We start from the raw sequence: 14013 nt of genomic DNA, 5'->3' as shown, positions 1-14013 counted from the left end.
TTACACGTCCCTTTAACCCTCACAGTGGGCTGCAGATTTAGCTCAGTGGTTCTGCCACCTACCTTGAAAGTCCAAAGTCCCGAGTTCGATCCCCGGTACCAAAATAAAAGAAAGAAACCCTTACAGCATTGTTCCTATCTACATCAGTGAGGTTCGACAATTTGCCTCCCCAGTAGCAGAGCTTAGATTCTAGCCAGGGCCCATGTACTTTGTGAGCTGCAACTCAGTTCACAGCTCCTGTTTATTCCAGTGTTACCAGAACGCTGGGGTCATGTCCTACAGTGACGAAGAATGAAACCATGGATGGAGATGGTGCAGTGCAAGCAAATGTATTTAAAAGATAGAAAGGCAAGGAAGTAAAAAATATAAAAGCAAGGAACTGAGCTCCTGCTAACTAGAGAGGGTTCTCAACAGGATGGGCCAGGCTGTTTGTCCAGGAGGTTTAAGGGGTTCAGAAGGAGCCCTGGCCATTGTGTCAGCGCCATGAGCTCTACCTCCAGGAGACTACATGCTTTTTAAGGTCCCATCTGTGCAGTGTTCACAGTGTCCACACAGGGCTGTGGACCCCTGAGCCAATGGCCCACCTGATCGTGCTCTGGGGAGGCCCCCGACAGCCAAAGGCCACTTGGCAGATGTTTCTTTAAGCTCCGTGAAGGGTCTTGACTCAGCAGACTCCATTTTGGGGGTGCTGTCCTTACTGCCTAATAGAACCCCAACTTGTCTCATTAATCCCTGGTACCCCAACATCGTGAGGGTCTCATGACTGCATCTGCAGCAGCCACAGCTCTCACCTGCAATAGGCAGTGCCTGCTGCTCCGAGAACAACTCGTACAGCCACACCGAAGGGCTGGCCTGGTGAGAAAACCACCCAAGAGGCACGAGCGTGGCTGCCCTGCCACCTACCTGATGGCTCTTCAAGGCCACAGACTCCACCTGGCAGCCACTGCCTCCCCTGGCACCAGCAAAGTGGAACCTCAAAGAGTCAACATGTCGCCTCCCACACCTCGTTCTGAACTCCTGTCTCCTAAGGACAAGGCCCATGGGCAAAGCCTAGGTCGCACATTCATTTCTGAGCGTACTTAAGAAAATTAGGGATTTTTTTCTCCTTCAAAGGTCTGGCATTCTATTGGAGGAAGCACATCTTCCCCAGATGAATCATTGTGGGCCAACTGATGGGTGACAGGTAGCCAGGCAAAGCGCGAGGGTTGTCCACTACATCCTTAAAGCAAGGCTCGCTGAGACTCTTAGGGCTGAACTGGGCAAATCATGGCATGAGTGTGGTTTCAGGATGTCCCTCAAATCTCATGTGCTGGAATTCTAGTCCCCGGGTTGAGCCGACTAGGAGGTGGGACCCTTGAAGGGGCAAGGCCTAGTGGGAGATCTTGAGTTCACTGGGGGTGTTCTGGGAAGGAAACGCACCGACTTTCACGAGAGAGCTGTTGGGACAGCCAGAGCCCTGCTCCACCCCATCTTTGTGGCTTCCTTTTTGCAGATACAATCACTCCCTCACTCCTGGGTTTCCTCTGTGATGTGATATAACCAAGAAGGCCCTCACACCAGAGCTGGGCTGATGCCAATGCTGAGCCTCTGAACCTCCAAAACTGTAAGTTAAATAAACCTCTTTTATTTATGAAGTTAGCCCTCCTTGGGTACTTAATTGTTATTAATACCAAAGGGATTAAGACAGTGTGGCTGGTTGGAAGAGTTGGGAGGACAAAGCCACAGAGCCTGACTTATCCACAGGCAACACAGGACCCAGTTGTCAGTACCAGAGGAGTCGCCACTGGACCAAACACTCCTTGCTAGACAGGCTTCAAGGACACAAATGTCTGCTTTGTCTTTCTGCACCAGGTAGGCTCCCTCCCCACAGCGGTGCATTTGGGTGTACAGTCCTGCCTCTGCCTTTGAGTAAGGTCTGTGCCCTCTCTTCAGGTCTGCAGGCGGGTGCTATACGTGTCAATCATCTAGAAAAGATGTGGGTTCTCCCACAGGAATCCAGATCATTTAAGCTGGTCTTGGCAGGAGAGAAAATCCCTACTTTGTGGGATCTGGATTTGGGGGAGTGGAAGTTTGAGCAGGGGATTTGGAGGTGCGGGGAGAAGGGACTCTGCCACCCCACGGGGCTGGGAAGTGGGCTCAGTGGCAAACTGGAAAGGGCCTCAGGGGAGGTTGTCCCATCCTAGAGACTGTCTTCCCTTCCCTAGTGCTTCCTGTCCCTTGAGGAAAGTGGTGTGTGGAGGAGCCAATCTGCCTCAGCCAGGCAGGGGGTATTATGTCATTTCTGGGGCCGTCCTTAGGCCACAAGTATAAAGGGGCTGGGTGTCCCCTGCCTGGAGCCAGGGTGGTGGCGGCAGCAGTAAAGTCAGTATCTGATGGCTATATATGAGGGTGAGATGCTCATTTGTTCCCTCAATAACAGATGTTTGAGGGCCAGGATTTAGCTCAGTGGTTCCATCGTCTGCCCCGAAAGCGTAAGGACCCGAGTTCGATCCCCGGTACCAAAAAAATAAAAAAAATTTAAAAAATAACAGATGTTTGAGGGCCAGGGATTTAGCTCAGTGGTTCCACCACCTGCCTCGCAAGTCCAAGGCACTGAGTTCGATCCCTGGTACCAAAAAAAAAAAAAAGATGTTTGAGAATTCAGTGGAATGGATTCTCCTTCAGGACCTCATTAAATGTGTGTTGTATGAACCACATGTTATCAAGAGGGAAAGGTAATTCTTCTAGGAACAGCTAAATCAGCCTGAGTCAGCAGGGGCCAGGTGGCCCTGGAATGTTCCAAAAGGTGGCTGAGGCTCCATGGGGGGTCTCAGGCACATGGTCACAGGGATATCGGGAAGTGCCCAAGCATAGAGGCAGCGTTAAAGGGACTCCAGGCCCGGGAACACAGCTGCCCCTAAGAAGGCACAATGACAATGAAAAGGAAGAGTAATGCAACTGCTCTCTCGAGATTTCAATTTTAGTCCTGCGGTACCAGGAAAATTACTGAGGCCAAGATGGCAGGGAATAGAATGAGGACAAAAGCCAAGCCACACTGCTGGGAAACAGAAGCCACAGTTCTTTGAGCCACTTCCCTCAGCTTGTTGGGCCACAGGCCTTGTCTTAAAGTTTGAAGAATGCAGTGTAGATACTGGAGTCATGAAAAGACTGAAACCACAGAGTCTGATGTGTCTATTAGCGATTTCAAAAATCTCAATAACGTTGGGCCAGGGATGTAGCTCAGCGGTGACATGCCTGCCTGGCAAGTGCAAAGTCCTGAGTTCAACCCCCAGTACTGGGGGGAAAAAATAAAGCCAGACAAGGTGGCACAGGCCTGTAATATCTGCACTGAGGAAGGCTGAAGAAGGGAGACTGCAAGTTCCATTCCCCTTTGGGCAACTAGCAGGATCCCATGTCAAAATAAAACATAAAAAAACTGGGGATGTAGCTCAGGGTTAAGTGCCCCAGGTTGGATCCCAGTACCGCCAAAAAATAAAATCAATAAATTATCACTAAACTGAAAAGATGACAGTGAAAATTAACAAAGGTCAATGCTGAGGTGTTTAATTCCAATTCAACAAACTCTGACAAACTGGCTCAAATCCTTTCTCTGGCCTAAAATTTGGGTAAATGAATCTGTTTTTACATAAATGAATTTCCCCTCTCAACATAAAGACTCTATATCACAGTCAGATTTGATATCATTAATAAAAATTATTTTTAAAACCCATTTGTTTAGGTGTAGTCAGCCAAAAATATGGTTATTATGATTAGCTGTTTATACAAAAATGGAGCATTGAATAACCATTAAAGTAACTTTATTATTATAGACATTTACAAACATAAAGTGCATTGTGCTGAAATTAAGTGTTCTGGCAACCTTACCCTCCCATTGGCCAATACTGGAAATAGTTTCATTCATGTTTACTGCAACATATTGAAGACTTTTATATCCAACTCCAATTTTTTAACAAAATTCACTGAATTACAGACTTCTAAAATGTTTTGGAACAATGGCTAAAGCTGTATTACTGAGTTGGGCACGGTGGCATGTGCTCATAATCCCAGCACTCAGGAGGCTGAGACAGAAGGATCACTGCAAATTCGAGGCCAACATGGGATACACAGTGAATTCAAGACCAGCCTAAACTACATAGTGAGACCCTGCCACAAAGATAATAAAGCTATATTTCATACTGTTCACAATTTTATTTACAGTAATAAGTACTATTATAGAAGCCAAAGGATAACTGATTGAATTTTTAAAATTATGCCAACTAATGTCCCATTATCTAAGCAAAAAGGCTTCAAATTTCCTTTTGACAATGTAGGTTTATTTTTTGATTTAACTATCACACACTTTATAAAACAACTTGTTCTTTTCAAATCAAGAGTGTTGGGTGGCATGCTTCTGAGTTACATCTATGCCAAAGCATTCTAGAAACAGACCAGTTATTCTTCATCACCTTCTACTTCCTCCTAGGTGCCCAATTCGGTGGCAAAGCAACTATCCAAGTCTTTAAAAGTTAGACTTTTCCCTTTCTTCCTTCCAAGACAGGATCTCACTATGTAGTTCAAACTGGCCTTGAACTCATTATGGAGCCCAGGCTGGTCTCAAACTCATGGTGTTCCTCCTGCCTCGACCTCCTAAGTACTGGGATTACAGATGTGCACTACTACACTGGGCTAAACATTAGATTTTCTGGAATGGACAGGACAAAATAATCTCCTGAATTTCAATCTCTTGTCATTAGTCAAAGATACAAATGAAGAAAATTCAGATACTATATCTTGTCTTTATTTATTAAAGGGTCCCTAAGGCAGGTTAGGTCCAAGACAGTAAACTGGATTTTCATATCACTCAAAAGCCTCTGAAGAGTCTGATTTAACTGGACAAGACTTAAGGAATTTTTTTTTTCGGTACCGGGGATTGAACTCAGGACCTTGCGCTTTTGAGGCAGACAGTGGAACCACTGAGCTAAATCCCCAGCCCACTTAAGGATTTCTAATTCAACTAACTTGCCTGATTATTTCTGCAGCCAATGCATAATGAAAGTAGGCAAGAAAAAGTACAACATAGATGTTTGACATTTTTTTCATTCAGTACCCAGAGAAGGCCTTATAATAAAAAGTGCCAGCAATCAAACTAATTTCCTGATCTTAACCTTTTCACCCATATAGATCTTCTAAAAGTCTTGAAACAGTTTTGAGTTTTAATACGTAGAACTGCAGCAAACTTGTAAAAATGACAGGTCATTTGGAGGTTTAGTCAGTTACATTTTACCATACTTCTTCAGTTTTGTTTTGCTAATACATATTCAGGAATTTTGTTATTGTTGAAGCACCTGTGTTTGACAATGGCAAATCGTAACTGCTTCTAAGTTATTAGAGCCTAAAACTACACTAAGACTTTTTGAATACCTTGTACGATTCCCAAGTCTGATCTCAGTTCTAGCTCATTTCACCTAACTACTGACACCTAAACTCTGAAATGGCCCGTTTCCTTTAGACGTGAGATCTTTTCTTTTGCTATATTCGTATGAGCAGAGCTGATCAAAATTTCTCCGACTCAGGGCCGGAGATTTAGCTCAGTGGTTTCGCCGCCTGCTGCGCAAGCACAAGGACCCAAGTTCGATCCCTGGTACAAAAAAAAAAAAAAATTTCTCCGACTCAGTTGCTTAGCTTTCTCACACATCACTGGAGTGTGAGGAGTTTTCTGACAACTACAAAGGCACCTAAGTAACCCAGCCTTTATGTCTGATGTCAACTGAAAATGAATTGGAGCAGTACTGTGATAGCAAATATTCCGGCAGTCATATTTTAATAAATTTCCAGAGATTTATCAAGTTAAAAAAACCTGTCTTGACTCCAGGGGTTTTCTCTTCTCCCTGATTAATGTCATTTGAGCTTTTATCTGCGATTTCTTTTGTTTTGATAAGAGTCTCGTATATTTTCTGGGCTCTGATAATTTCTTTCTGTGCATCAAAATGGACTTTTTGCCTGGTCAGAATGGGAACAATTAAATTAAAGTCATTAATTCGCTTGTTTAGATTTCTGATGTTTTCTTTCAAGTGTTCACAAGCTTGGTTCCACTGCTTCTGTTCTGTTGGCATCATTGGATTCCCAAGTTTTTTTCTAGACTCTAAAATTGCCTCTCTGAGTTGCTCAATAGTATCATTTATTTCCTTTTGCATTAGGATCCATTCTGGTTGGTATCCATTATCTATCAATATTCTGTTCAGGTTGTGGGTCATGGGATCAATATATGAACAGCCAGAAAACTTATTTAGAGGTTTTCCTTTCCCAGTGAGATTGTCAAAGTCTCCTTTTGCCATTGATTCCTGAATGAGGTCCTCCACTAAACGCTCTATTGCTTGAGTTATCTTTTGTTCTCTGCTCTGTCTTACATCTTTAATAGTTACACTATTAGCAAAATGCTGCCTTTGCAGCTTCTGCTTTTGATATTCCATCACTTGCTCTGTTGCACGGTCTGCCCTGAATTGCCTATATTGCTTCTCTCGCTGACTCGGAGTTCCAAAACCAACACCTTCAAAACTTAAATAATGCCGGTGCTGGGGTGTGTTGTATTTGAATTTTTCTTCTTCTTCTTCTGTTTCTTCCACTTTATTCTGTTTGCCATTTGTTTGCTCTATCACATGGGAAAGGACATTCCTATAGGCTTCTTCGATTCTTATAAATGTTGCAGAGTCTGCGGCACTAGAGCTGCTGTCTGGATGGTATTGCTTGGCAAGCTTACGAAAAGATTCCCGGACATCTTCTACAGAGCATCCTTCTTCTAGATTCAGCAGCCTATAATATTCTCCGATCTTCTTTTTGGATTTATGGGTTGATATCATTCTATTTCTAATGGCACCAAGACAGGAAAGCATTTTCACTTGATCCAGAATCAGTGAAGAATTTATCAGGTGAGTTCTTAAGAGCCAAGCCATCATTCCACACACTGTGTTCATTATTGTACCCAGTGTTTTTAATGATCTGTAAAACAACACAGGTTGAACAAAGTTGTATTATCAATTAATTTCTTACTTTCAGTAACAGGATGTGAAGTTACAAGTACGGTTTTTTCTGATGCTGCTGCCAAATTCTTATAGCTGTATTCCACTAATTAGTGGAGAAATGAAGATTGATGATGTTTAGCATTAACATATTGTGAGATAATCTGGATTCCACTCCTCATTAACCACAGAATTTTAGAACTGGAAAGTTCTTAAACATTGCCCAACTCAATCTCCTCATTTTATGAGAAAATATAGGTCCAGAATGTTAAGTAGCCTATCCAAGTCACACTGATGAGGTGTCAGCCTCATTAAAAAAGTCAAGGACAAGACACAATAAGAATGTTTGCTTAATTACATCTTCAACAGATTATAAATTTCATCAGCACCGTTTTTTGGTGACTGCATCATGGTCTTCATCGTTTCAAGTAGTTTTTTCATAAGACTTATCGACATGAAACAGAACACTGGAAAGTATATACCTAGTCAGATTCTAGGTTGAACAGAATTAAGAGTCAAAAAAACTTTAGGCTTCACAGCTCATTAGGAAGGAGCTGGGCCGGGGATTTAGCTCAGTGGTTCCAGCGCCTGCCTCACAAGCGAAAGGTCCCGAGTTCGATGCCCTGTACCAAAACCCCCCACAAAAAACCCCAGCAAGGAAGGAGCTATTTGCTAGGTACCGGGATGAAAGGTAAGCGCCTCCCCAAATATTCGATGCTATGTAGTAAAATGTATGGTTCTGGCCGGACGTGGTGGTGCACGTCTTTAATCCCAGTAGTACTCCAGAGGCTGGGGCAGGAGGATCGCAGAAAGTTCAGAGCCAGCCTGGACTACGTAGTGAGCGCAAGGGCAGCCTAAACTACACAGGGAGAGCTTGTCTCAAAAGACCAAAATAAAATAAAATGCATGGCCCTACAGAGATGAAAGACTGGTTTGGTATACATACAATGGCAACGACATATTGAAATGGACTAACTGGGAGTGGGAGTTTCATATGTAAACGTTAAAACAGACCTTCCACGAACAGTTGGGATCCATGGATTGTAGAGCTCGCTGGGATGGATGTACTTAAATCTATGGCGGCGGTTACAGATGAGCGTCGGCCAAGGAGGGAAACGCTCCCCTCCCGCCCTCTACTCACCTTCACCGACCCAGGAAAGGGGGTCGGCGGCTGCTGACCCCATGCTTCGCTCTGCGCAAGCGTGCGCGGCTCGCCTGTCCTGTGGCCGGTATCTGCGCCTTGGCCAGCAGGTGAGTCGCTGCTGGGCTAGACCATCTGCAGCTCTACACGGGGGGTGGGTGCAGAGACCTTACCAGGGATACTGGTAATCTCGCTTACTTCGGACTTTCCCCAAGAGGACACAAAAAGGACGTGTGTGAGGCTCCGTGCCCCGCCGGGCGACCAGTTCCGTCTCCGCCCCCTCCCCGAGGGCAGTTGGCTCGGCCGGGTGGGGCTGGGAATTGTGGGAATTGTAGTTCTCGGTCCGGTGCGGCGCAGCGCCTCGTGGGAAAGACCTGGACTCGTCTAAAGTGGTACGGAGGTCGTGGGCGTGGACGTCATGCCTGTCATCCCAGCCATCCCAGCTCTCTGGAGGCTGCGCGAGGAGGCCAGCTAGAATTACGTAGGGACACCGTGTCTCAAAAACATAAATAAGCCAGGGATTTACCTCAGTGGCGCCACGCCTGCCTCGCAAGCGCAAGGTCCTGAGTTCGATCCCCGGTACCACCCCTCCCCCAAAAACCCCATAAATACATTTTAAAAAATTAATTCAGAGGCAGGAGGGCATGGTCGGGCAGATTTAGAACCTCCAAAGCCTCCAATGTGCAGGACAGTGGATTTTGGTAACTTGTTTTGAAAAGAGGAAGATTAGGCCGTTTGCCGCCAGAGGACCTGGGTAGCCCCTTATGGTCTATGGAAGAGGACACCTGCGCACGTGTATCAGTGATTTTGCCCGAGATCACGAAGCTGCTCGGTGCCTACCCCGCCTCAGAAAGCTGTTTTGTTGTGGGTTTTATTGTTGTTGCTTGTTTTGTTTTATTTTTTGGAGACAGTCTCACTGTGTAGTGAAGTCTGGCCTTGACCCCATTATGTATCCCAGGCTGGCCTCGAACTCGCAGTGATCCTCCTGCCTCAGGCTCCCCAGTCCTGGGAGTACAATCGTCGTCCCCCCCCCGCCCCCCCCCCGCCCGGCTCATTCAGGCCAACCTTGAACTCCTAATGTAGGCCAGACAGGGCTCAAAAATCGAGGCGATCCTCCTGCCTCAGCCTCCCAAGTGCTAGGATTACAGGCAGGCACCGCCATGCCTGGCTTCACAAATCTTTAATTTTGAGGTACTGGGGATCAAACGTAGGTCTATGTGCTTGCTAGGCAGGTGCTCTACCACTGAGCTAAATGTTTCATCTCTTAATTTAGCACATATTTATTGAGCAGATTATGTGGCCAGGCATTGGTAGGAGGTTGAGGACAGGCTGGAGAAGAAAACGAAGAGCCTGCTTCAGTGTAACCACTGTCAGAATGAAACATCTCCTTCCCAAGCTGTATAGGGAGCAACTTTTTGTTTGTGTTTAGAGAAAAAGGGAGAGACTTGGTAATTTTCAGACCTGGTTTGAAATCCTTTTTCTTCCATTTTCCACGTACCTTAGGCAAGACACTTGTTTGCCTATCTGTAAAACAAAGGCACCAGTAAATAGTAAATTGTGTATTTAACATTTACATTTGCCAGACCCAATATTAAGTGCTTTATGTATGTTCTTGTAATCTTTACAACAGCTGTGTGAAGTAAATACTATTCTTTCCTCATTTACCCATGAGGAAACCACTGCATTGAGCTCACTGTTTGGTTTGTTTTTGCTTTTTGGTTTGGAGAGAATTACACAATGTAAATCAATTGGCACAGACCTGCTGCATGAAGCAGTACTTTTTGTTTCCGTTGTGCCTCTCAACGGAGCCAGAAATGGTCACTAGCATTTCTAAGCTTCTGAGCTATAAACAATAGAATCATATTCTTTCTGTGGAAGGGGCACTTTCAACTGCAAAGTGGAAACCAGCTAACCCTAGCTTGGGTAATTTTTCTCCTGTAGTGGTGGGGACGCATCCCAAGAAATAGTGATTTCCTCTTTGCACAAACATAATTTTTTTTTGAGAGAGAGGGTCTCGCTATGTAGCTCAGGCTGGCCTCAAACTCCTGGCAGTCCTCCTGACTCAGGCTCCCAAGTGCTGGGATTTCAGGCGTTGCACCATTATGCTTGACATGAACCTAAATGATAAAGAGAGGTCAGTCATCTGTCGATGCCTCTCCACCCCAGCAGAAGGCTTGGTAACACAGTGCATGTGGCTGCTGCCAGTATAATGTGGCATTCAGATTCACATGCAAACTTTAAAAACATTTTTTTTTAGGGCTGTGGATTTAGCTCAGTGGTGTCGCTGCCTGCTTTGGAAGCACATGGTCCGAGTTCGATCCCTGGAACCAAAAAAAAAAAAAAAAAAGAGCGAGGCAGGAGGATCACTGCAAGATTGAGGCCAGCCTGTGCTACATAGTGACTTCAAGTCCAGCCTGAACTACCTAGCAAGACCCTGTCTCAAAAAGAAAAGAAAAACAACAACTTTTTTTAGTAGGTAAAAGTGTATACTCTAGAGTCGTGGTAACAAGGATAGCATAGTAAATACATAAGACAGTCATTTGTCAGCATGATCTAATCTTGCACAGTGTGTGAGTGCATGTCCTGTACGTTTACAGAGCCGGCAGCGCAGTAGGTTTGTTTGATGTGACCTCACTAGGCGAGGGGGATTTTCAGCGGTTACAGCATCATGCACTCCACTGGTGCACATTTCTGCCTGAGAAGTGTGGAGATAAGTGCTGCTGCCATTGGCTCTCCACTGCTGAGAGTCTGAACATATGTCTTACCATGCTCGTCCTCCATGGGTATGTTTTTTACTGAGTAATTTAAAAGCTAATTGCATACATCATGTCCCTTTACCCCCTCCCCAAAAAACTTAGTATCTCTTCAAAACAAGGACATCCTATTTTTCTTTCTTTTTTTTTTTGTTTAAATTCTTTTATTGGTACATTTTAGGTATACAATAGGTTTTCATTTATCATTGGGTGCTTGTACCTGAGCATGATGTATCTTTGTTCTTATTTTTTTCCCCATTACCTGTGCTCCCTTCCCCTGCCTCCACCCTTCCCTATTTACATAGACTTCATTTCCATTTTTTCCTTTTCTCATAATTTTTCCTTTCCCCTTCCTCTCCTACTTCCCCTATCCCTCTGGACCTTTTCTTCCTATTTCCTTTATCAATGATTCATTTTAATCATTTTAATTCTTATTTACACTTTCAGTTTCTCACACTAGAGAAAGTATTCGGTATTCACACATGTGTGTCCTATACTCTTTTTCAATACAGATACATATTATCCAGTCTACAGTCTAGTACTGTAATTTCACTAATTGTCCTAATGATACTCCTGAGAGCAACATATGGACTCCTCCATCAGCAGGTCAAATGAGTGGTGAAACATTTTTGTACAGTTCAGTTGTGGGCAGAAAGAGCCCCATCATCTAAAAATATAACTTTTTTTTTGGTACTGGGAATTGAACCCAGGACCTTGGCACTGAGCTACATCCCCAGCTCTTTTTTATTTTTTGAGACGAGATACAGCTGAGTCACTGAGTTGCCCAGACTGGGCTGGAATTTATGATCTTCCTGCCTCTGCCTCTCTGCTGAGATTCAAGTGTGCACCACTCTGCTCAGGTCAGCAACCAAGTATGGTTGGAAGCTGGCTGAGGCTGGAAGATCTCAAGATTGGGCCCAGCCTGGGCAGTTTAGTAACTTAGCAAAGGGGGTGAAAAGTGGCACTGCAAAGGTAACTCCTTTTCTCTTTGGGCTTCCAGATGGCTTATAATTTCACACTTTGACCAGTGACTAAGTAAAGCAAGCACAGGCTCTGTTTTAATCCATTTATATTTTATTTATTTTTCTTTCATTTGCTGGCTTCGTTGTAACTGCAGAGAAGTTGACTGGCTTCCAGTAAATTGTGGTGCCATAGTAACCAAAATCCACACTTCTTGTGGACTAAGTCCAGCACACAGCCAAAAGGCATAGATTGTCCATCAGTGTTTGCAAATAGTGTTGCCTGGTGCTACAATCCCTAGAACCACATGAATAAGCTTCCTTCTCTGGGTTCCATCTCAACTCCTTTTCTACTCTATGAGGTGTGATCAAAAACTACAGTGAATGTTTAAATTAAAAATAATTTGTTAGGGGCCGGGGATTTAGCTCAGTGGTTCCGGCGCCTGCCTTGCAAGCACAAGGTCCCGAGTTCGATCCTCAGTACCAAAACAATTTGTTAAAGTAAAAGACACATTGCCATTAATCTCTTTTAAAATCCTCCCCCTGCTGGATATGGTGGCATATGCCTGTGATCCCAGCACTACTGAGGCTGAAGCAGGAGGACCATTGTGGTTTAGGGCCCCCTGGGACACATAGTGACTCAAGGTCAGTGTGAACTATGTAGTGAGACTCTGTCTCAAAAACTGAAACAAGGGCCAGGGATTAGCTCAGTGGCACCGAGCCTGCCTGGCAAGCGAAGGTCCTGAGTTCCATCCCCAGTACAAAACAAAACAAAACAAAACAAAAAACGGAAACAAAAGTACCAGATTAAGTGGGACAATATCCTGCCCTTATCCTGAAGCACTCCTTGGCAGAACCCAAGTGGATGTCTGAAACATGGGTAGTACTGAGACCTGTATGTACTATGTTCTGTTTTTCCTATGCACATACACCTTTGATAAAGTATAATTTGTAATTTAGGCACAATAAGAGACAATAATATCTAATAAAAGTGGATTAACTCTAACGATATACTATAATAAATTGCCAGTATTATACTCTTGTGCTTGGAAGCCACTAAAACAAGGGTTTCTTGACCAGAAGCACTGTGGTACCACAGTAGGGCTGGTAAGCAAGAGGGCTACAGATACGCAGGCATTGAACACTCCAGGCAAAGGGGCGATTCACAGACCAGGCAGAATAGAGCACAAAGGTGAGAGGTTTCACCACAATACTCAGCATGGAATAACATTTAAAACTTATGAATTTTCTATTTCTGGAATTTTTTTTTTTTTTTTTTTTTTTGGAGACAGGGTCTCACTATGTAGTTCAGGCTGGCCTTGAACTCATTATGTAGCCCAGGCTGACCTCAAGCTCAATGTGATCCTCCTGCCTCAGCCTCCTGGAGGGCTGAGATTACAGATATTCGCCACCACACCCAGTTTATTTCTGGAATTTTCTGCATGATATTTTCCTACCTGCTTGGCCAGGGTTAACAAGCCACAGATATGAGACTCCTGCTATACAAGAACACCCTGAAATATGGGTGTAGGAGGGAGAAGAATCACGCTCATCTGTACGTTTGCCCCTTCTACCAGCTGCGCTGAGGATTCATGGGATCGTGCTAGGCTCCAATTGCCCTCTCTCACCCGAGTGGTCTCATTTTCATTTCTAGCTTGGAAATGGTCTGCATTTGGCTGGTGCCGCTCTCCAGCACTTTCTGTTCCTTAAAACTATGAATAATGCATGTGCCTCCCTCTAACTGCAGGCTGCTGGAGAGGAAAACAAATGTACGCCAGCCACTCAGGAACTAAATTGGAGGCGTTTCCAAGCCATATCGCATCTCCCCAGCGTGTTTCCTGAAGTCGCTGCTTTCCAGCCCAGCTTCGCTTTGCTTTTCCCACCCTTCAACGGGTTTTGATAAAGGACTGGAGGCGGAGGGTTTGGCTCCTTCCTTCTTTTTTTTTTTTTTTTTGGTACCGGGGATATAACTCGGGTCCTTGCCCTTGTGCAGCAGGCGGCGAAACCACTGAGCTAAATCCCCGGCCTACCTTTTGCTCCCAAACTGTCAAAGATTTTAGCAACCAAACTGCAAATCCTTGAAATTATTAATACCAACCAGGCAAGGAGGCAGCCACCAGGAGTCCTGCCAGGCCCGGGTCTGGGGATTCCCACAAACCTGCAGT

General features: G+C 44.7%; 1 protein-coding gene across 2 annotated transcripts; it reads right to left on the bottom strand.

The window, feature by feature from the left end:
* Nucleotides 1–3780: 3780 nt before the first annotated feature.
* Nucleotides 3781–8374, bottom strand: Dnajc28 (DnaJ heat shock protein family (Hsp40) member C28). Of its 2 annotated transcripts, none has more exons than XM_004842314.4 (2): nucleotides 8010–8374; nucleotides 3781–6975 (listed from the first exon to the last, which is right to left on the bottom strand). In XM_004842314.4, the coding sequence occupies exon 2, from the start codon at nucleotides 6948–6950 to the stop codon at nucleotides 5793–5795; it is 1158 nt and encodes a 385-aa protein (XP_004842371.1). In that variant the 5' UTR covers nucleotides 6951–6975; nucleotides 8010–8374; the 3' UTR covers nucleotides 3781–5792. The 2 variants fall into 2 exon arrangements, with proteins under 2 accessions (XP_004842371.1, XP_004842370.1); XM_004842313.4 differs by having other exon boundaries at nucleotides 5770–6975; nucleotides 8137–8324.
* Nucleotides 8375–14013: the final 5639 nt, after the last annotated feature.

The sequence above is a fragment of the Heterocephalus glaber genome, unplaced genomic scaffold, assembly GCF_053883595.1.
Source record: "Heterocephalus glaber isolate CG9 unplaced genomic scaffold, H.glaber_assembly_v1.0 deba00000122, whole genome shotgun sequence".
NCBI lineage: Eukaryota > Metazoa > Chordata > Mammalia > Rodentia > Bathyergidae > Heterocephalus > Heterocephalus glaber.
Note: the sequence above shows the minus strand (reverse complement) of the source record. Positions and strands in the feature narration are given on the sequence as shown.

Bases quoted from the DNA above. Each gene is read 5' to 3' on its own strand.
- Dnajc28 (XM_004842314.4), bottom strand. From the start codon at position 6,950: ATGAACACAGTGTGTGGAATGATGGCTTGGCTCTTAAGAACTCACCTG.